At 42.3% G+C, this 22156-nt stretch overlaps 1 protein-coding gene across 3 annotated transcripts; it reads left to right on the top strand.

The window, feature by feature from the left end:
* Positions 1–11497: 11497 nt before the first annotated feature.
* LOC105042439 (inositol 3-kinase) lies at positions 11498–18759 on the top strand. 3 transcript variants are annotated; one of them, XM_073253484.1, is made up of 2 exons: positions 11498–12522; positions 17402–17863. In XM_073253484.1, the coding sequence occupies exons 1-2, from the start codon at positions 11614–11616 to the stop codon at positions 17429–17431; spliced, it is 939 nt and encodes a 312-aa protein (XP_073109585.1). In that variant the 5' UTR covers positions 11498–11613; the 3' UTR covers positions 17432–17863. The 3 variants fall into 3 exon arrangements, with proteins under 3 accessions (XP_073109585.1, XP_073109586.1, XP_073109584.1); XM_073253485.1 differs by lacking the exon at positions 17402–17863 and adding an exon at positions 16403–17335 and having other exon boundaries at positions 11499–12522; XM_073253483.1 differs by lacking the exon at positions 17402–17863 and adding an exon at positions 18301–18759 and having other exon boundaries at positions 11503–12522.
* Positions 18760–22156: the final 3397 nt, after the last annotated feature.

The raw sequence follows: 22156 nt of genomic DNA on the forward strand, positions 1-22156 counted from the left end.
TCTGTTACATTCTGCTTGTTCAGTTTTCCACGAGTGCTCCATCTCTTATTTTTTCCAATTTTTTCGAGATTTTTAGGATTTTTGCTCGATTCATAATGTCCTTCAACACTTCCTCCTCTAGCAGTTCTAGGAGTTCGTCTGTCCCAGCTCCTCAAAACTTTAGTTCTGTAGATGAACCTCATCCGATCTTTGTACCAGACACCATCCCCAGCTCTCTGACTCCGGAGGAACTCTCACTGATTAGTACGGAGTTCCTCCGGAGTACGAGCTGGAGCTTCTCGGGCCGACTGACCGGGCCAACGGTCCTCCCCCTGGCTGTTTCTATTTATACCACGAAGCTTTCCGCGTCGGGCTTCGACTTTCGCTCCCATCTTTTGTCATCGCTCTCTTTCACTTTTTAAACATTTCTTTAGTTCTGTAGCGCCAAACTTTTTTAGATTTCTGATAGGATTTCTTTTCCTCTTTTGCCTAGCCGAAGTCCAGCCAACCCTTTCTCTGTTTAGGAATTTCTATACTTTTAAGTGTCACCCTTCGGCAAAGGACTGGTGGTACTTCTTCCTCCAGTTCGGTAGAAAGGGGTTGTTGAAAGGTGCCCCATCTTCTATCCACAACTGAAAGGAGAGGTACTTCTATGTCCGATGCCCAACCTTGGAGCTGGGATTACTCCCCTGGGGCTCTCTGAGGGATTCCGTCCGTCGGGCTTCTAGCCCGAAAAGGGACGACCTCGAAGCCTCCAATAAGCTCGAGGCCTATCCAGCCCCCCTCCTTTCTGACCTTTTGAAGGAACAGCTCTTATTCAACATCGGTCTGAGCCCTCTTGACCCTGTCGGTACTATCATTATTATATATATATATATATTTCTTTTTTTTTTTTGCTGTTTCCCCTTTCTCTTATTCTATTTCTGAGCTGTGTCGATCTTCTTTTATTACAGACATGGACACAGGCGTGGCTCGGAGGTTAGCCCAGAGTCTCAAGACCCACAAGAGAAAAGGCACCGTGACTTCGGGGTCAGCGAAGAGAGCCAGGACAGAAGAGACGAGCTCGATCGTGCCATTCAGATGGCCGTTGTCATCGACGCCCCCTCTGACGTCGAGCTCGAAGTCCCCCGAGCTTCTTCACGGAGCCCCCCGATCGAGGTTTTCGCTCCAGAGGCTCGTCCCGAAGGGGCACCAGGGGCCGAAAGGAGGAGGAGAAAGAAGACCCTGGCCCGTAAGAGCTACAGCCGCAAGGCTACCATCGAGGAGGCCGATGGCTCCAAGAAAGATCTAGGGGAAAATTCCTTCAACAATAAGGATTTGATAAAGAGGCTGGTCGAAGGGTGCATTCTGCCCAAGGTCGTCCACAGGATCGTCCTTGTTGATCCTGAGCAGTGGGTCTAGAATTCTCTGGGATCCTTTCGCGAGGTAGGTCAATTATTTTTTTTCTTCTTCTTGCTTCTTTACTTAGTTTACTCCTTAGCCTTTATATTGACTCTTCGGCCTCTCTTGCAGATTGGACACCAGCTCATCGCCAATGTCGAGGCGATGAAGAATGCCAAGAGGGAGGTAGCCCGGGTGGAGGAAGGTCATCTGGTTGAGGCCGCCTGCCTCAAGGAGAAGATCGCCAAGGTCACAAGTCTCCAGGAGGCACTGCAGAAAGAGGGACAAACCTCGTCTGATCTGAGGGCTGTCTTGAAGGAGGAAAGAAAGAAGGCAGAGACCGAGGTCTCCAAACTGAAGGCACAGGTCTCTGAGCTGAAGGTGTAGATCCCGTCCCTAGTCTCGAAGGTAGGGACCCGAGCAGTGGAGGAGTTCAAGACCTCCTCCGAGATGGAGGATCTGCAAGTCCAGTTTGGCTAGGATGCCTTCATCAAGGGTTTCGAGCTCTGCCAAGAGAAGGTGGCCGGAAAGTTTTTCGAACTGGACCTCGACTTCCTGGATGAGGCGTCTGACGATAAAGTTGGACCTTCCGAAGCCGCTGTCGGTCCTCCTCCAGTCGGGACCTCTTCGACCACCATGGCTGCCGCGACCGACCTTCTAGGGGCACCGAGCTCCTCCACTTCTGTCCCAGAGGTCCGAAACCTCTAATTTTATATTTTTCCTTTGTGATGATTTTTCTTTGTTCTTTTGTGCTTAAAAACTATTTAATCAATAAAATTGGATTCTTCTTTACAGAGAGCTCTTTTTTCTTCTTCTGCATTCTTTTCCTTCTCTTTTATCTTCTTGCACTAATTTGAGTTGTGGCGCTCTTGTCTCCCAACGACAGTTCCCTACCGAAGCTCTTCCCCTACCACAGGGGATTCCTCTGAAGTCGATGATCCGAGACCTCAGAAGGAAAGTTCATCACTTGACGAAGAAATTCAAGAAGTTGGATGACGAACTTCATCGACTGAGGAAGAGCCATTCGGAAGTCACTGCGGAGGCTACTCGCTTTCGGGACCTCCACAAAAAGGGTCTTATGAACTACACCCGGAGGAAGGTTGACTTCGTGACAGAGCTTGAGAAACTTCAGAAACGTGCCAGCGACCGATCTTGGACCCAGGCTTCCAAGATCAGTTCCTTTGAAGTCGAGCTGGCGGCCGCACGGGAGAAGATTGGCCAGTTGGAAGGGAGCTCGTCCTGGCTCGCAACTCAGGTCGAACGCGATCGAGACTGGTCAAAAAAATTCTCTGACCTTCAAAAGCAGTTGAAGGATGCTGAGGCGAACTACAATACCTACCGAGTCGGCTGGTGCGGGCAAGTAGAGGACTACCGAAGGAAGCTCAAGACGGCGACCGACGAAGTTGCCCGCCTTCAGAGGCAGTTGTCTGAGAGAGTCCAGCCCACCTCTGCACAAGGCTCCAACGAGCTCTGCTCCTTAAGGGGGACCATGGCAGAACTATTTGTGACCCTTGGGCAGGAGAAGGCCAAACTGTAGCGGCTGAAGATTCAACTGGCCCACGAGGAGCAGGCGATCAAGGATGCCGAGGCAGAGTCCGAGGTTCTGAGGAAGAGGCTTCGAGAGTCAGAGGGCGAAAGCCGACGGTTCCACCAGATGTACCGGGAGATGCTGCTAAGAAAGATGGAACTGGAAGAAGAAGTCAAAAACTTAAAGTAATCCCTAATAATGACTGGAACCGAGAGCTCGAAGTCAGAAGAAGCCGAGCTTCCTTAGAGCTTCTTTTACCTTTCATCCTTCCATGTATTCTTTTTCTTTTCTTGTCATTTTTCTTTTTTGGCCTTCAAGGCTTTGTAATGTACACTTCACTAATGAAATGAAAATTTTTTTTTCATTACCTTGTCCATTCTTGCATTAAGTCGTTGTTCATCGAACTTCTTTTGTCTTTTGTCTTGTTCGATGTCGACGTTGTTTGAAGGTTCTTAATTATCGTCATGTTGATTTGCCCTTTTTGTTTATGACCGTAGGTCTTTTCGAGGCCATTTGAGTTTGATGCTTCCTCCTGGTGCTTGAGCTTGGGGGCTCGAACTTCTCGTTATCCTGAGGGAGTCAATTTTTCTTCGATCTATGTTGAGTTTCCTCTTAGAGACTGAGGGTTTTTGATAAGAGTCTCCTTCCTCGTTGAGATGAGGTCCCTTGTGTCTTTATTGTAGTTTGTTTTTTCCTTATCACTGGTGTAATTCAGCACTTTCCCTTTTTATCTCCTCCCCTTTTTTTTTTTACATTTGGGCGAGGGTTTTTCCTCTGCTCTTAACGGGGTCGTGGGAGTGTAGAGGAGCCGTTGAGAAGGCTTTCCTCCTCATCCGATCTTGATCGATCGGGTCTTCATTTGTGTCAGGACGAGGTTCTCCTTCTGTTTTTGATGCAGTCAATTTCAGCTCATGTTAGGATGAGGTTCTCCTCTTGTTCCTAACAGAGCTATGGGGGCACGTAAGGGCTGTTGCAAGGGCCTCTTTCTTCATCTGGTCTCTAGATAATCGGGCCTTCGACTTTGCTCATATTAGGATGAGGTTCTCCTCCTGTTCCTAACATGACTGTGGGGGTACATAAGGGCTGTTGTAAGGGCCTCTCTCCCCATCTGATCTTTAAATAATCGGACCTTCGACTTTGCTCATGTTAGGATGAGGTTCTCCTCCTGTTCCTAACATGACTGTAGGGGCACATAAGGGCCATTGTAAGGGCCTCTCCCTCCATCCGGTCTTTAAATAACTGAGCATTCGACTTTGCTCATGTTAGGACGAGGTTCTCCTCCTGTTCCTAACATGGCTGTGGGGGCACATAAGGGCCGTTGTAAGGACCTCTCCCTCCATCTGGTCTTTAAATAATCGGGCCTTCAATTTTGCTCATGTTAGGATGAGGTTCTCCTCCTGTTCCTAACATGGCTGTGGGGGCACATAAGGGCTGTTGTAAGGGCCTCTCCCCCCATCCGATCTTTAAATAATCGGACCTTCAACTTTGCTCGTGTTAGGACGAGGTCCTCCTCCTGTTCCTAACACACTTAGTTTCGATTGTCGGAAGGAGCTACTTCCTGTCGTTATGAGCTCATACCAAAAGAAAAGATATGCAAATATGAAAGAAACTTTTATTTAAGGCAAAGTTATTGGTAATACATCCGTAGATTTTTCGAATCCCATAGCTGCGGAAGGTCTGCTCCCCGTTGGGGTCCTCCTGAGATGGAGTTCATAATCCCAATTGGAGGTCGATCTTCAGGCTGCTCCTCCCTTCTTGGCGGCTCCGGTTGCGACAGGGCCCTTGATCGATCTTTCTTACCTTCAGATCGGCGTCGAATGAATCTGTCAAGTCGACCTCGTTTGATGAGCTCCTCGATCTCGTCTCGAAGTTGAATGCACTCCTCCATGTCGTGACCGTGGTCACGATGATAGAGGCAGAATTTGTTAGGATTGTACTTCCTGAGGTGTGTGCGCATCCTTTCCGACCTCGGTAGCTACTCCCTGACCTCCATCAGCACTTGGATTTTCGATGCGTTGAGAGAGACGTAGTTGTGGAATCTTCCTGGGGGAGAGCCCCTCCAAACTCTGCGATCCGGGCTTCTCTGCCTACGAGCCCGGGGAGGAGTCTGGATACTCTTGTGTCCGGAGGGAGTTTGAGAACGTGGCCGAGCTTCACTCCGCCTTTTTTCAACTGCGGGCTTGTTGGAGTCTCACGCCTGCCGCTCCTTCGCGGCCTCCTCGTCCTTCATCTTGAAGGCTTCTTCCGCTCGGGCATATCCTTCGGCCTAAGCCAGCAAATCAACAAAGTCCCTGGGATACTTCTTTTTCAGAGAAAATAGAAGATCGTTCTTTTGAAGACCGCCCTTCAGAGCGGCCATCGCGATCGATTGGTCCAAGTTTTGGACCTCCAACGCGGCGACGTTAAAACGATCGACGTAAGCTCGGATGGATTCTCCCTCCTTTTGCTTGATGTTGATGAGGGACTCCGAACCTCTCCGGGGATGCCGGCTGCTGACGAAATGAGCAACGAACTGGTGGCTCATCCGATCAAAGGAGAAGATAGTACTCAGCTTCAGTGTCGAGTATCAATTTCTTGCTGCTCCCTTCAAGGTAGATGGAAAAGCTCGGCACAGGATGGCGTCTGGCGCTCCATAGAGCAGCATCATTATCCGGAAGGCCTCCAGGTGGTCAACTGGATCCGAGGTCCCGTCGTAGCTCTCGAATTGAGGAAGCTTGAAGTTCGGCAGGATTGGCTCCTGCATGATCATTTGAGAGAAAGGAGGGTCAGTGCAGATGTCCTCACCGTAAGCAGTAGGAGCATGGTGGAGCTCTTCGATCTGCCAATTTATCTTTCGAAATCTTTGATCCAGGAGGTCCTCTCGACTGCGAGTCTCGAGGATCTTCTGGTGGAACGGAGGTAGGGACTCTCCGGGGGTGGAATCGTGATTGGATGGTGGGCTCTTTCGCCTTCTGCTTCTTCTTTCTGGGGAAGTCGGGGCGACTTGCCCAAGTGGCCCGCCCGGTCGTCGGATTCTGAAACTCCGACGATGCTCTTTCCAGCTGCACTGATGCCTGCGGCTGCTGCGGCTACTGCTGCATGGCCTGCATCACTTCGGTGAGGCCCCTGACTTGCTAAACCAGCAAGTCGAACTGCTCCATGCCGACTGCCATTGCTGGAGGAGGAGGAGCCTGGAAAACTGAAGACGAGGTCGGAGCTTGTGGAGCTCGCTGAGATCTGGCTGCGGAGGTCGTGGATCGTCTGGTGGATACCTTTCGGGGAGGCATCAGGTGGAGATCTGGCAGGAGAAGGAGAAGAAGATGTCGGAGAAGATGACCGGAGACAGTCCCGTTGAGTACTCCTTTAAGAACAAGGGTACTGCGAAGACACAACCCTTCCTCTAGCGCCAATTCTGTTGGTGCAGAATTCTACCGACGTCGGAGAAGCTGGAGTTGAGATGACCACGACCGTCATTGGGACCTTCAAGAAAAGTCTAAACCGAAGTTGGGGGTACTCCGGCAAGAACCTCCGACGCTTAAGTCAGTACTCTGCTTCAACAGAAATAGAGTACTCAAATGAGATTTTGGTAGAGTTTTGAGATAGAGTTTAGAGCTTAGAGAAGAACGTATCTGGGGGTCCCTTTTTATAGATGGAGAGTGTAACTGATTGACAGCGACGTTTGTAACTGCCTGATAGTGGGCCATTCAGAGCCACACGGAGTTTGTTACGGAGAGTAGTGGCGTCAGAGGGCCGTTCAGGGCCACGTGGAGTTTGTTACGGAGAGTGAAGTGGTGTCCGTTGTTGTGACTTGCCAGAGAGTGGTGGAGCCATGCAGAATCCGTTACAGAGAGTGGAGTAGGGTAGTGGCCATTGTCGTGACTTGCCAGAGAGTTCGAATCTGTCAGCTGAAGCTCGACTGGGATGTCTGATGGAGCGGAATAGCTCTCTGTCTCATCAATCCAGGAGAAGCTCGGATGGAGACTTTCTGTTGGAAAAGTTCGATTTCATGAGAAATTCGACAGAGGGTCGACCGGCAGTGGACTTCGGGTGGCGTTGGGGAGGTTCGTCCGCTGGAGGAGTCTGGAGGATCCTGTGGAAGTCCGGATGGCATTGTTGAAGTCTGGATGACGCTATTGAAGGTTGATGGTTGGGGAGGTATGGCAGACACCGGAGACGGTCAGCCGTTATAGAAATCTAGCTGCTAGAGCCTATCTGTTGTAGAAGTTCATCCGAAATCCATCCGCTATGGAAGTTCAGACGGAGTCCGATTCTTATAAAAGGCTGAAAGGAGGCTGCTTATTATAGAAGCTCGGTCGAAGATCGGTTGTCGTGGAAACTCGGAGTAGTGACCTAGCTGGTGGAGCCTGTCCCGTTGTAGAAGCTCGTCTGGGATCCATCCACTGTAGGAACTCGACTGAGATCTGGCTATGAAGAAGCTCGGCTGAAGTCCGCCTGTAATAGAAGTTCGGAAGGAATTCGTTTACAGTAGAGGCTCGGATGGAATTCACTTACAGTAGAGATCCGGAGTAGACCACCTGCAGTAGAAGTTCGGAGTAGACTGCTTACGGTAGAAGTTCGGAGTAGAGATCCGGCTGGTGGAGCCCTTCCGTTGTCGAAATTCGTCTGGGATCCATCCACTGTAGGAGTTCGGCTGAAATCCGATTCTCGTAGGAGCTCGGATGGAATCCGAAAGATGGTATTATGGAAGCTCGGACGGTCGAGGGAGTTCAGAAAGACGCCACACAAGGTCGGAAGCCGAAAAAGCCCTGGAAGGGTCGGCCTTTTACAAACTTCGGCTGGGGGTATTTTATACCCAACACTATCGGTTTAGTGTTTGAACATATGAAGTTACTCACATAGTTGAGCAATGTAGGAAAGGCTTGACCTAAAATATATATATTCAATTTAGAAGTGGTTTATTTGATTGAATAAATATTTACTTAATTAGAAATTATGTACTAGGTCATACAAAATTAATGATTGACTATGTCTAGCTAGCACTGGGCATTAGCTACAGGACTAATTCTAGGCTAAACCTGGTTTAGGTTGTAATCCAGGAACTAAAGTACAAAATGCACAAAGCATAGGGATTCTATGCTTGGTCGGCTAGGGTAAGGGAGGGTTTTGGATTAGAGCCCTAAATGAGTTAGGACTTTGAAATTCAAATCCAATAGGTGGTTGGATTAAAATCTCAAATTTAAAATCTGAAATGATGTTGGATTAGATTTTTGAATTTTAATTCAAAGGTCATTGGATTAAAGTTTAAAAAATTAAAATCCAAATCTGATCTACTTGTTTTATCATGTAGTGTACGATATTATAACAAGGGAAAGAAAGGTATTGTAAAAATATGCATGCGTGAGATCCTTTTCAATATCAGGTGTGAGCTCCTTCTAAAATCTAAAAATCAGGTGTGAACTAGTTTCTGATATCTGAAAACCAGGCGTGTGTTTCTCTCTCTTTTTCACTCCCAAACCCTTGATGCCTTGAAGCCCCTTTCTGCGAAGCTTTCGATGTGAGTATGAAGTAGAGGAGCTATGCTTGAAGCTCTCATGAAGCAAGCAAACAGCCTGGATCTATTTTTTTTCTGTTGCATTTGAGGTAAACATCACTTTTGATTGATTAGTTTTGACAAGGATGCTGATCACCTTCTTAAGATTTTGACCAACACTAGAAAAATGGTGTTCGTGATTATTATGGAGAGGTCAAAATTTTCTATTAGCATCTTAGTAGATCTATTAGCTAGTTGCAAAGTAACAGAGGTGGGTTTCAACTCATCAAATCCAAAAAGTTCATACACTGAGCTAGGAAAGAGATTAACACTTACCCCTAAATCTAAAAGTACTTTTTCAATGTGAAGGTCCCCTATAACATAGTAAATGAAAGGGGCACCTAGGTCTTTAAGTTTAGGAGGGGTAGCATGCTGGAAAACTGAACTAGCTTGTTCAATGAAACAAATTTTTTTCGAAATTTATGATCTGAATTTACATTTTTGTATGCACAAATCTTTCAAAAATTTGATATTAGCTGGGACCTATTTGATTGCATCTAGAAGGAGGAGATTAATCTGAACTTGTTTAAATAATTTTAATATTTTATCTATCTTTCCTCCCTTCTTATTAAAAGGAACAGGGGGTTCTAGAGCACTTGAAAATGAGGCATTAGGCAGATGAAGAAGTGCTGATGGGTTTGGTTAATTCCTTAATTTCAGGTCCTCCTTATCCTTGGGTGATTTTGACTTGGTCAAAGTTTCAGTTTTGGTTTCCTTGATTTTGCTATGACCTTTCTATTCCTGAGAGTCATAAAGATTTAGCATGTTCTAAAAAAGTTTCAGGGGCATTAGAACTCTCAGTCATATATTGTCCTTTCAAATTTTTCTCAGGTTGATTGTGCAATTTTCTTTCTTCTCTGCTACTGAATGTAGTTGTTAGCTGGTCGATTTGGGTCTCTAGCTTGGTTATAGATTATGTACGGGAGTGAAGGATTTGGATGTTTATTTCTAGTCCTTTCAATGCTTGCAGGACCTTCTTTTCAAAAGCCAAATTATTGGTAGAGGGTTTAGGAACATTTTGAAATTGTGGGTAGGGCCTATAGTTTGCATCCGGATGACTTGGTCTTTGTGCAGTTGGGTTTCTCACTAATTATGGTTTTCAAAAAAAAGTTTGGATGGTTTCTTCAGCCTAGATTATAAGTATTGAAAAATAGATTATTTCCAGTATATAAGCAATTTGTGTTTGGGCTTGCTGAACTTACTCTTGTACAAACTCAGAGAATTGGGGTACAGTTTCTATAAATATCATGAGATTAGTTTTCAGGCTTGCTCCATCGATTAGCCACCTGTTGAGAGGAAGTTGGAGAGAAGGACTTGGCTTTCGGTGTTTGTCTGAGCATCTGAGATTGATTTATTATTCAGAATCTATGGTGAACATAGGTATGGATCCTAGATTTTGATTTATGAATCTCTTACTTGTGGAGATCTGTTCTTGATAATTTTGTATTCTAATCTTCTACATGAGATCTATGAGAAAATTCCAACTACAGATACCAAGTGTCTTTCTTCCCTTCGTTTTTGCCAGCATTGACTATGTCTCCTCTGCTGTGGTAGAGCAAGGGCGGAAATCATTGGTGGCATGTGTAGCTTGGCTACTTTGGCAAGCTTGCAATGATCGTATTCACAGCAATCAATCACCCTCTCCGGTTGATCTTCTTCCCAAAGTTTCTGTTTATCTGGATGTTATGCATTTTCAAGTTACTCACACTCCGTGTAGGTATTGGGGTGGCTCTAAACAGCATTCAGGCTGCCAACTTTCATCTGATCTGGTCTTATGGCTAGCTCCTCCGGTGGGAATGCTTACAGTAAATTTTGATGCTTCAATTGTTTCTGGGAAAGCTTCTACAGGTTTTGTCATTTAGGACCATAATGCAGCTTTCATCTGGGTAGGGGGAAAGATTTTATTGCACTCAACCATACCGATTGCAGAGCTCAAAGCTGCAATATGGCTCAGAATTCACATTGCAATTCGTCAAGGCATCCAGCATTTGGTTGGAGGGAGATTCTTCTACGGTTATCCCCTGGCTTCTTCATCCAAGTTCATCAAATTAGGTATCCCTTTACTCAAAGACGTGGGAATGGACTGCTTCAACGAGTTCTAACATTTCTCATTGATCGGGTGGTCTTCTTATTTTCCAAGGTGATGCTTATGGATTTGCATTTCAGCACCATCATCGATAGTCTTCTACATCCTATGTTCCACTATTGTTTTCATCCACCTTATCTTATGCTTCACCAGTTACTTTCTTTTTCCACTTGTTGCTGGTTTTTGGAGTCTCTATCATGTTGCTGGTTTTGTGATATTCTGGGTTTTCTATGCTACGTTCATCTGCTCCTATAATCTTTACTTTTGCTATTTTGTCAGGATGCAGTTGTTGTTCAATTGATTTTACAGTTCATTTTTCACTTTTTGCCGTCATTTCTCCTTCCAAAATTTCATATATGGTCATCTACTAGCTACTGCTTTCATTTGGAGAGCTTCATGTACAGGTGGGCTTATCAACCGAAGCTTCATCTATTTACCTTCCTTCTATACTTCACCTGCAATTACTCTTGCATACATGGTCAAAGCTATTTGTTTGCTTTTGGGAACTTTACATCCGAGACGCCGAATGTTAGATTCCAACCTACTTCAACTTCTTTGGCATTTCAATGTCCTCTTGCTCAGGAGGCAACTCTTTAGTTTTATGGCTACTTCAAGTTGACCTCTTCACACTTCTTTTTTGGTTCGGCCACTGTAGCTTCATCGGGCTTCTTTTGGTTCTGCTCTCTAAACGTCTCTTCTTACTTTGTTCGGTTATTTGGGTTCTTTCGTAACTATCATCTTTCTTTTGTAAAGTTTGGTACAAGTCTTCTGCACATTTTTGACCTTTTCTTATAATACGGCTTCCCCTTTTTCAAAAAAAAAAAAGAAAAAAAAAAAAAATCAGCTGTTAGCGGGCCTATGCGTTACATGGGACAGCGGTGGTGCGATGCTCGTTTGATAATCATCACGGTCGTGCCAATCTCGAATGGATGACTCCGAATTGGTAGCACAGGTCAAGCACTCAGGTTAAGAACACACGTGCCCCGTCCCACGAGGCACTGTTGGCATCTTGAATGTGTCCTGATTCTCAACCGACGAGGATGGGGAGGGAGAAGCCTCCCCTCCCCTCCCTACCCCCTCCATCATCGTCATCGTCATCCCCCGTAATCGATGGTGCACTGCGAGGAAGGGGATGGACAAGTTCCGTGGCGGGGGGCGAGGGCCGCCTTGGTTGTCGGTAACTACTGCCACGACGTCCTCTTCCGAGATGGCCGGGTCGTCGGCGAGACCCTTGGCGGCGCCGCCTCCTTTGTCTCCAACGTTCTCGACGCCCTCTCTCCCTCCTCGCCCAACTCCCCCTCCCACCGCTACGTCGCCAAGGTCGGCCCCGACTTCGCGTACGCCGTCGCCCACCCTCCCCTCGTCGCCCCCTCCTCCCCGACCACCCTTTTCCACGCCCACTTCCCCTCCCAATCCCGGCCCCACGGCCAATCGGGATATCACGGCGACCGCGTCCTCCGGCGGGTCCGCGCCTGCGATGCGATCCTCCCTTCCGACCTTCCGGGTGACGCTGACGGCTTCGACTTCGGCCTGGCCGCCGGCGTCGCGGGGGAGATCCCACCAGAGACCCTGGCACGGATGCTCGACCTCTGCCAAGTCGTGCTGGTGGACGTCCAGGGGCTGATCCGCTCCTTCGACCCGGCCGACGGCACAGTGGGGCTCGTCCCCCTCCGCGACACCGGCTTGGCACGCCTCCTCCCGCGGATCGGGTTCCTCAAGGCCTCCGCCGAGGAGGCTCCCTTCGTGGACATCGAGGAGGCCCGCAAGTGGTGCTGCGTCATCGTCACCGAGGGGAAGGACGGCTGCCGGGTCTACTGGAAGGAGCGGGAGCTGCACGTGCCCCCGTTCCCGGCGGTGCAGATCGATCCGACGGGCGCCGGGGACAGCTTCTTGGGGGGGTTCGTCGGCGGGCTCGTCTGGGGGTTGTCGGTGCCGGACGCCGCGCTTTTGGGAAACTTCTTCGGCTCCCTGACTGTAGGCCAGATTGGCGTGCCCAAGTTTGATCAGAGGATGTTGCAGGTTGGCTCACCCTTTCTCTTACTTTTATTTTTATTTTTGATTGTTTCTTTCTTCCTCTCACTCTTCCTCCGCTATACTACTACAATTGAATACTGCGGCTGCTGCTTTGGATCTCGTTTTTACTTATTTATCTATTCCTTTCTAGTGGTAGGTAGTTTGTGAATTAGTTCCACTGATCCATCAAAAAGTGGAGTGGTTTCTACTAACATGGTGATCAGCAATTTACACATCTTATCCTCTCATTTACTTTTGGTGTGGTGTATTGGAACTGATTTAGTGCCGAATTCTGGGAAACCCATATCTTTTGGCATACATACTGATCAAACAAGTCATGTTATAAATATCTTTTATGCTAACAGCCTCCCCCATTTCTGTTTGAATCTAGTATCCAAAGATCTGATTATTTCAAGATGGAAGAACGTACTGTTTGATAGTGGGGAATTTTTGTGCTTATCAGATGAAGAGGGTGGGTTTATGACCAATATTTTGATTAACTACAATTTTGTCTTCTAATTACTTGTTGTTAATTTGAAAAGGGTATGCTTTCAATGAAAATGGAGCATATTGAAAAGATCTTATTTAAATGAAATGGGAGGATGCATATAACGCCTAAGAGAGACGAGGAAGACAAAAGGAAGAGAGGTTGGGGGGGGGGGGGGGGGGGGAGGGGGTCTTGCATTGATGTATAATGTTAAATAAATTTCACATAACCAGCTGATTACCATGGCAATTTATGGAGAGAAAACTGTGTGTTTATATGTGATAATAAGGACAATATTTTGAATATTTCTGGTAACAGTTGGATCAGGAAATAACTCTAGATCCAAATGAGCTTTCAAATGCTCAATGAGTCAATGTGTCAACTAGGCTTGAAGTTTAAAAGACATAACCAACTTGTTGGTTTGCCAGAATAACTTTGGGAAATATAGTAGATAAAATATGATCAAGGTTGACATTGAACCAAAAATATTTGGATGGTTATAAGATACTAGACAGAAGGATTGTGGATGTAGGATTTGATAGGGTTTTAAGAAGTGAAATTACCTGAGCTTTACCTTATTAAAATTTCTTGGCAGACCTCAGATTATATAAACATTGAACTTGCTGTCTCCACAAGTTGCTGTGGAATATGGATGGCAAGAGGCGGTTAGATGTTGTAGACAAAAATCTTGGGTTTACATAGGATTTTGAGGGATTAATTTTAGCAGAGAAGAGAGATGTTATACCCTGCAGACTCTTGGAGGATAACTTCAATGAAGTATTCAACATGGTAATTGCTACCTAGGTTTGAAATCAGTTGCCAGCTTCTTCAGACATGGAATCATTGTGATGGGAGAATGAGGCCAAAAGTTTATGAATTTTATTTGGAAGATTGAGTGAACTGTATTTAGGAGACTAGCACATGGTTTCTACTCACATCTAGGAAAACCCTGCATGTAAGAGACCTAATTCATTCTAAAGCTCAACCTTTACATAATAGGACCTCCTTAACCACACCTATTACTGACATTTAGACACTAATTTTAATTGGATTAGAACTCCAAAACCAATCTAAAGAAAAGATAGCCTATAACAAAATGGTAATTAAAAAGAAAATTTGTTAGCCTTATAATTGATTTTGATGATGTCAAAATTATTTAAGTACAAATTATGATTGCTGATGAATGCTTTTGAGAATGATTGTCAGTTTTCTCAAAATGCTTAAATGGTTTATCGAAAAAGAAGTCCTCTCAAGTGAATTCACATTCTCAAGTCAAACACTTATGTTTGGAAGCAAAGAAATTAAGTTCACTTGGATAAATGGAAAGTCTAGTCTAGAAGGACATCTCAACAAGCTAAATTATACACATATTAAGTTTGAGAAGGTAAGTCTAACTTAGAATAAGTTTGAACAGAGAATGCTATCTAAAATTAATGTTGGCATGGTTGGCATGCCGCTAAATTGACCAAGTTAGAAGCTTAGTCGGTCCAATCTCAGTTTGAGAGAAAAATAGAAAGAGATAAAATTCAACAGAACTTCTTTGGCTGATCAAGATCTTAGCCGATCAAGATAGGGTCTTAGCCGACTCAAGCATTTGGATAGCCGATGCAATCTCATACTCAAGATGAAGACAGAAAGATGAAGATTCAAAAAATTTTTCTAAGCCGATCTAGTAATCAACATAGCCTATCAAGACTGGAGCTTAGCCGACCACAGAGAAAGATAGCCGACTCAGTCTTAGGGACAGAAGAACACAGAAAACAGTATAAATCAGCAAGTCTTTTGAGCCGATGCAGAAGTTTAGTTAGTCGATCAAGTCACCAAGTTAGTCGATTAAGAAGAGATTTGAGCCGATCCAATATCAAATAGACAAAATAGATAGAAAGTTGGAACATTTGCATCTGCGATTGAGCCGTTTCAGATATTTCATTTAGCTGACTTAAAATCTTAGATTAGTCGATTAAGAGCTTGTGTGAGCCGACTCACAAAATTCTGACAGAATAATAGCTAGTTTTTTAAATTTTTTAACGCACAAAATTTATTTCTAACAGCTATTTTCAAGTTTTCAATGGCTAAAGCATTTATTGCAGATATTTTGGAAGCCATAAATAAAGTAATTTCAAGTGGGAACATAAGGGATTAAGCTTCAAAGAGTTTATTGGCATTTATTATTTATGCTAGTGAATGGAACTCAAAAAAGAAAGTAGAAAGAATTAAGAGTGTCTTTAATTTAGTTCTTCTTATATTTATTCAACTCATAAGAGAGGAATAGTGCATTGATTTGAGCGAACTACTTCTGAGCAAAAGTATTGAAGCCTTCATCAACCCTCTTAAGCATTCAAGGAAGAAGTCCAAGTAATCAAGAGCTCAACTACCTCGACTTCTTCTAAAACTTAAAAGAGTTTTATTGTTTTAAACTTTAATTTCTTGTATCTCTTGATTTGTTTATTGTGATAAATTTCTTAGGTGAAGAAACTTGGGATTAGTCCAAGCCTGAAGTTGGATGTTGTAAGGTTTCGATTGGTATCTCCGTAAAAACCAACTAATTGATTGTGAACTTGAAAATAAGTGGTTGTAAGGTTGTAGTTGATGATCCCATGAAAACCAATCGGATTGGATTGTGAATCCGAGAAAAGAATTGGACTGTAAGCTTGAGGGGTTATTGTTGAAATTTCCAACTGGATTGACTTGGAGAGCGGATGTAGGTGCTGAGTTTAGCACCGAACCACTATAAACTTTGTGTGTTTGTGATTGTGTTGGTGAGTTCATCCTTCATCCTTTGGTGCATATTTATTTTCTATTAAGCACTTCTCAAACACTGTTGGATTTGTTTTGGACATAAATTGTGAAATTAATTTTTAAGAAATCCAATTCACCCCTCCTCTTAGGTTGCCTCCTCTGGAAAATAAAAATATCTCATAATTGCTTATATGCTCTTTACTAACTATAAATACTTTAAGTTATCATAGTAGAATAATTGAATCATTATCCTTTTGCCTTTTTGATTTAATGGATTACTCTTGATTTAGTTTGCCCCATGTGTACAACTTATGTTTTTCAAAAAGCCTACAAGGATCTTCTGAAATCAACATAGTGAAGGGGGAATTTGGAGGTGGGGGGGTGCCCCAACAATGTCCCCCCTTTGAAATGTTCCCTACAGTACATTTGGTGAGCTCCAACTAGAACCAACTGAAACTAACCAAACTGGTTGGTTTCAGTTGAAAGCAGCCAAAACAAGCCAAGCTCTAGAAATGAGGGCAGGTTTCATGTCAAACCTGGCTAAAACCCATTTGTTTCAGCGAAAACAAAAAAGCTCAACTCAAAACAATGCCTCCACTCTTTCTAGGTGGGCAAGAAACTTTGAAAGTACTAATGTATCAACCTTTTTCTTTGATCAAGCCCTAGCTGTGGAGTCTACATCTTTTTCAATGGGGATAATGATGCCATTCTCATCCATGAGGACACACGGTCAAGGATTATGGGAAAGAAAGGAAGATGCCCTGTTCGCACCCACTGATGATGCTGAGATCAAATTCATGCTTGGATTTATCAAGGGCGTGGACATTTTCTACTAGATAAAATGGAATTGTCTATGTCTTAGACCACTGTGTTGCTAAGAGGCTTGACTAGATGTTGGCTAATGGGACTTAGTTTTTGTTCTTTTATATATGTGTGTGTGCACGCGTGCAAGTGCATGTGCGTGCATGCATGTCTGCCATGGATGTGCTTTTTTGCTTTCCTTATCTTCCTTTATTGTCGTATAATAAATTCTTACCTGTTTCATTGCTACCATAGTGTTTTATAATGCTTAAAGCCTTAAACTAAGTCTGTAAAAGAGATGATTGAAGTTCAGTATTCACGGATAAATTGGATCAATATCTTTTAGATCTATAGTTTTATCAGTACATAATACTGGGATCTTGGTTAAGAGGTGTTTGGAGTTTGATAGGTTTTGTAATTGGATCAAGGGCTATGAATTGTTTTTGTAGAGAATATTAATTGGGAGTTTTTTTCGAAACTTGCATGTGTTCCTAACTTTATCAAGCATATCATTTGTCCCATAAAGTGCACAAATAACAGAAATTAAGAAATTTTTGTGTTGTATCAGAATTTATTTTGGATTATATGTAAAAAAAATAATGCAAAGATAAAGATTACTGAAGAAACAATAGGAATGGGATTTGCAGGTTTAGATTGTCTTCATGTAGGATCTAAATTTATCCAATTAAATTTGTAATTTGATGCATTTGGTACATCTATAAGATAATTTTCATTTGTTGAGTTAACAATGTCATATTTGGCTGCTTTATATTTACTTTTTCATTAACTAATCCGATCCATCATGGTCGGTACTAATTTATTTTTCTTAAAGTAAGCACTTCTTGTTGAATATTGCAGACATGCGTGTCACTCGATCCTTTTCTCTAAGATACCTCACATCAGTATCTAAGTAACATAGGTGATGATCTACAAGTGTCTAAGCTTCTTCAGCTGTGAGCCTTTGATATGTTACTGTGACCATTGAGAAGAGATAGTTGTGAGGCAGATACCAGACTATTGTTGTCTTCATGGGGAAGGATGCCCCAACACAAAACTCGGTGTGCTTGGGTCATGAAGTTTCATGTCATTAACCTTCCAGAGATTTTAATTCTCTCTCTCTCTCTCTCTCTCTGCGTGCGTGCGTGTATCCACTCTATGAAATTCGAAACAATGAAGTCAGTCATTGAATCCATGGCATGACCCAGCCTTGCTTTCTAGCATGAAGGCAGCCTAGTTAATTTGGTTGACTTGATGTTATCGAGCATAAAGAGGATGCCTAATATAATTAAGCAAATGATTATTCAAAACTTCTGTTTTGTTCACGGGACCTTTTAAGTGTCTTCAACCCGAGTAGCAACTCTGTGTTGCCACTCATTCTTTCATGATTGTGATGCAGTATCAACATAGAAATTTATGAATGGATGGCTTTAATTGGAATCTCTATTAAAAGTCACTAATAGAGGTGGTATGAGGAAATGGTTTCTGTTCTCAGAATATCTGTGGTATGAAAGATCATCTAGATTTTGTTTTTTGAAATTATTTTGCTTGCATAAGTACAATTTTTTATTGCACTTTGAAGAAGCTTGGCTGAGATCAGAAGCCCTGTGGTTGTTTCACTAAACACACATTCCCTTTTGTGGACTGATGCATATGCCTTACCACATAGATCCATGTATATTAGATGACTGAAAAGAACTACTTGCAGTCTTCTATTTGTCTTACAAAGGGTTTTTCTTTTTATATTATTTGTATTTCAGTATGTTAAGCAAGAATTAGAGAGGAAAACAGAGCAATGTGATGGCTTATGTGGGAGACATGTTACAGTGGATCAGAAGTCAGGTATGCATGAGAAGTTCCATGCATCCCTTGTTGAAGCTGCAAGGTTCACATGCACTGCCAGCTCAGCTGAGTGCAGAGATGATCAAGATGACAATTGCCAATAGAGACTTCCAACTAAGTTTTGCTGACAGTGGTTCTAAGCTTTAAAACTAGGATAACAAGAGATGGATTGATATTCAATAGTCTCAAAAGCAGGATTGCTATCTTATGTTGGTCCGTATATTTTATTACAGAGGAATGTTTTGAAACTACAATATGTAACTCATAAAAGTTCAAAGAGTTCAGACACATGACCTTATTAGTAAAGGCCATGCTCAATAATTTTTGTTAAAATACTTGATTATGCAATTCTGGACAATTTCACACCCTTTTTATTATCGCCTCTGTGATCTTACATTTTCTCATTGTTACGTTTATAGGAGGTCCATGGCTTGATTTGAATCTAATTTTTTTCCTATTATTTATAGTGCAAATTCCATTGGAAGCACTCTGGTCAGATGGATTTGTCCTTTGCAATGAACCTCATGCATGAGAAACGCCAGCATAAATTGGAATTATAAAAGGGAGAAAACTTAATTATTTAATCCTTGCACATTACATCCCCAAGTTGCTTCTTGCTTAATGAGATCTGCATTATGCATCAAATTCATTCCATCTCCTTGGAGGTGTCGCATATGATAACCAGGTCTTATATGATGCATACGTGCTGCAACTTTTGGGAGGTTATTCTTTGCAAGCTTTCTAAAATGACTGCATTGTCTATTTACTAGCTTTTCTTTGTCCACACTCCAAATACTTCTAAAAGAAGAATATGTAGAAGGATTTTCTATCCTTCCCCTCCCTTGGTTGTAGGCTATTTAATTTTACCAAATTACCACCTAATATTATAAAAAAAAGGCATCTTGGTGCATGAGCTTTCTGCCACTATGGGGTCTTGGAAGGGTAGATATAAGTAGTCTTATCCTGACATCTATGTCAATGGAGAAATCTTGCCATTGCACCAAGGCCCATCATCTAGAGGGCATCCTAGTGTAAAAAGTCATCAGTCCAAAGTATTCTTTCTACATACTTGCAGAGCTTTATTTCAACCAATTCCTATTACTACTAAATTACCGAGAGAGGAAAAAATCTGCTCTCAGAAAATCCTAAAAACATAAAAGAAAGCACCAATCGGAAAGTACCTATGTTAGCATATCATTCAGATTTTAAAATAGCATATTGGAAAATGAAAAAGTGCCTTTGCACGTTCATTTTAGTTCTAATAACCATCTATCCATGTTCCCCAAGGAAATATAAGTTTTAGATTTCCTTAGCATTTTTTAGAAAGCCTATACCAAAATGACTATAGGATCCATTGACAAATAACATATTTCATTTATTTTAAAGCTTTGATGTTTCTAGCCTTTCATGACTCTTTGTACTAGAACTCAAGTCTCAACCTTTCAAAGACTGTAACTAAAACTATCACCATCCTTTTGTTTCCAAAACTAAGACTCTTTCTTTGTAAATCAATCTTAGTCCTCCATTCAACATTGCTTTTGGAAGGACTAAAGTTCTTGAAGGCTAGAAGCTCTTTTGGGTCACCGTGAGATGTTTGACAAAAATTTTTAAACAGCATTCTAACTCTTCTAAAAACTAAAAAAGCTACTACGGAAAAATCCCAAATTGGAGCTTTTAGGCAAAAGAATTGCTCAAGATTTATCGGAAGACCTCTTTTTTTTGGACGTAAGACCCAGGTTTGAGTCTTCACATTTAAAAAATTGAGTGAAAAGTAATTTATAAGCTAATGATTCTTTATAATAATAATTTTTGATAGTATAATATAATAACAATATAATATAACACAATATTAATTTTATAATAATAATATAAAATTATATTTTATATATGATATTATCATCATTATTATTATTAAATTATATTAATCATTTTATAATAGTATAATATTAATATAATATAATATAATACTTCCAAAATAGAATAAAATAATAATACTATATTACTATATTATAATATTAATAGTACTACAAAATATTATTATATTTTATAATGTATTTGAAACAAATTATTCATTGAATTATTTAGATTAAATATCAAAGTAAATAATTTATATTTTAAGAATGCTTTATAATAATAAATTTTGATAGTATAAATAATTAAATAATTGAAAATGATATGTAATATCCTTTATTATCTTTTCATAATACTGAAAGTACTTTGTCAATTTGATTATCACTTACCAAATGTATATTAAGTTACATAGTATTTTAGAAGTATGGTCATCGATAATAAATAGATTTTTTATTAAAAGTTTTACCAGTAAAAATAGTACCGCTCAAAACTTTATAGATATTAAAAGCTCTATTACCTTTGATAATGTCAAACATGCCTTAGACATTATTCTTGAAGTATTTTTTATATTTGTACTATTTTTATCTCTATCTTTTACCTATTGAGCAAACAAGAGAGAAAGTACTTTATCAATCTCAACAAAATAAATTCCAAAGATGCTACAAAAACCATGAGAAAAGAATATCTCTACATGGGCACAACTCTTTATCTCCTTTCTTTTACATTACCATTTACAAATTACTAAATGATATTTAATTTCCTTTGCCATATCTGCACTTGACTGATGATCTCTTTCCTAACTTGTGATTTCTTCTAAAGAGGGTGAGGAACTATGCAAGTACGGGGCACTACTATTCTGGATTCTTGTGGAGCGATTTGGAGAGAGAAACACATAGAGTTCACTTACAAGCCATTATTCTCATTGTTCCTTTTGTGAAGGATTCACTATCCGCTAAAATTGTGGACTAATATTGTACAGAAGAAGAAGAAAATAATGGTTTGTTGTTCCTGAAAATTTCAAAGATGAAGTGGTCTATCATAGATGTCCAACCCTTTAGTGAGCTTATCCATTGCTTTCCCATTGAATTTTATCCATGTTCGATCACCCTATGCTACAAGCAGTTTGGTGTTGTACTTTCCTCCTCTAGTTGGTTGATTATTTTGGTAGTTTGTACTATTATCATTTTGATTGATTTCATCATCATTAGAAACATATCGTAATTACAACAAATTTCATAGTTCTTATTATACAGTTGCATTTGTCTTTGGTTCAACTTTCTTATGGAATAAGATCATCACTGCTCGCATTAACATGTTGATATTGGTTAGGTACAACCAAAATTGATTCAGAATGATCTTATACACATATGCTAGAATGAAATCTAGATGGTCTTAGTCTCTCCTCGATTAACTGATATGGGTGCTCCATTTGACTTGATCAACCCATTTTATAATTATTTACAATTTATTGGTGTTGGGTATAAAATACCCGCAGCCGAATTCAACAGCAGAACGGCTCCGCCCGGACTCTTACGGGAGCCGGGCTCCTCCATCAACAGCAAGATGGCTCCGCCCGGACTCCTACGGGAGCCGGGCTCCTCCATCAACAGCAGGATGGCTCCGCCCGGACTCTTACGAGAGCCGGGCTCCTCCATCAACAGCAGAACGGCTCCGCCCGGACTCCTACGGGAGCCGGGCTCCTCCATCAACAGCAAGATGGCTCCGTCCGGACTCTTACGGGAGCCGGGCTCCTCCATCAACAGCAGAACGGCTCCGCCCGGACTCCTACGGGAGCCGGGCTCCTCCATCAACAGCAGGATGGCACCGCCCGGACTCCTACGGGAGCCGGACTCCTCCATCAACAGCAGGATGGCTCCGCCCGGACTCTTACGAGAGCTGGGCTCCTCCATCAACAGCAGAACG

The sequence above is a fragment of the Elaeis guineensis genome, chromosome 3, assembly GCF_000442705.2.
Source record: "Elaeis guineensis isolate ETL-2024a chromosome 3, EG11, whole genome shotgun sequence".
Taxonomy (NCBI): Eukaryota; Viridiplantae; Streptophyta; class Magnoliopsida; order Arecales; family Arecaceae; genus Elaeis; species Elaeis guineensis.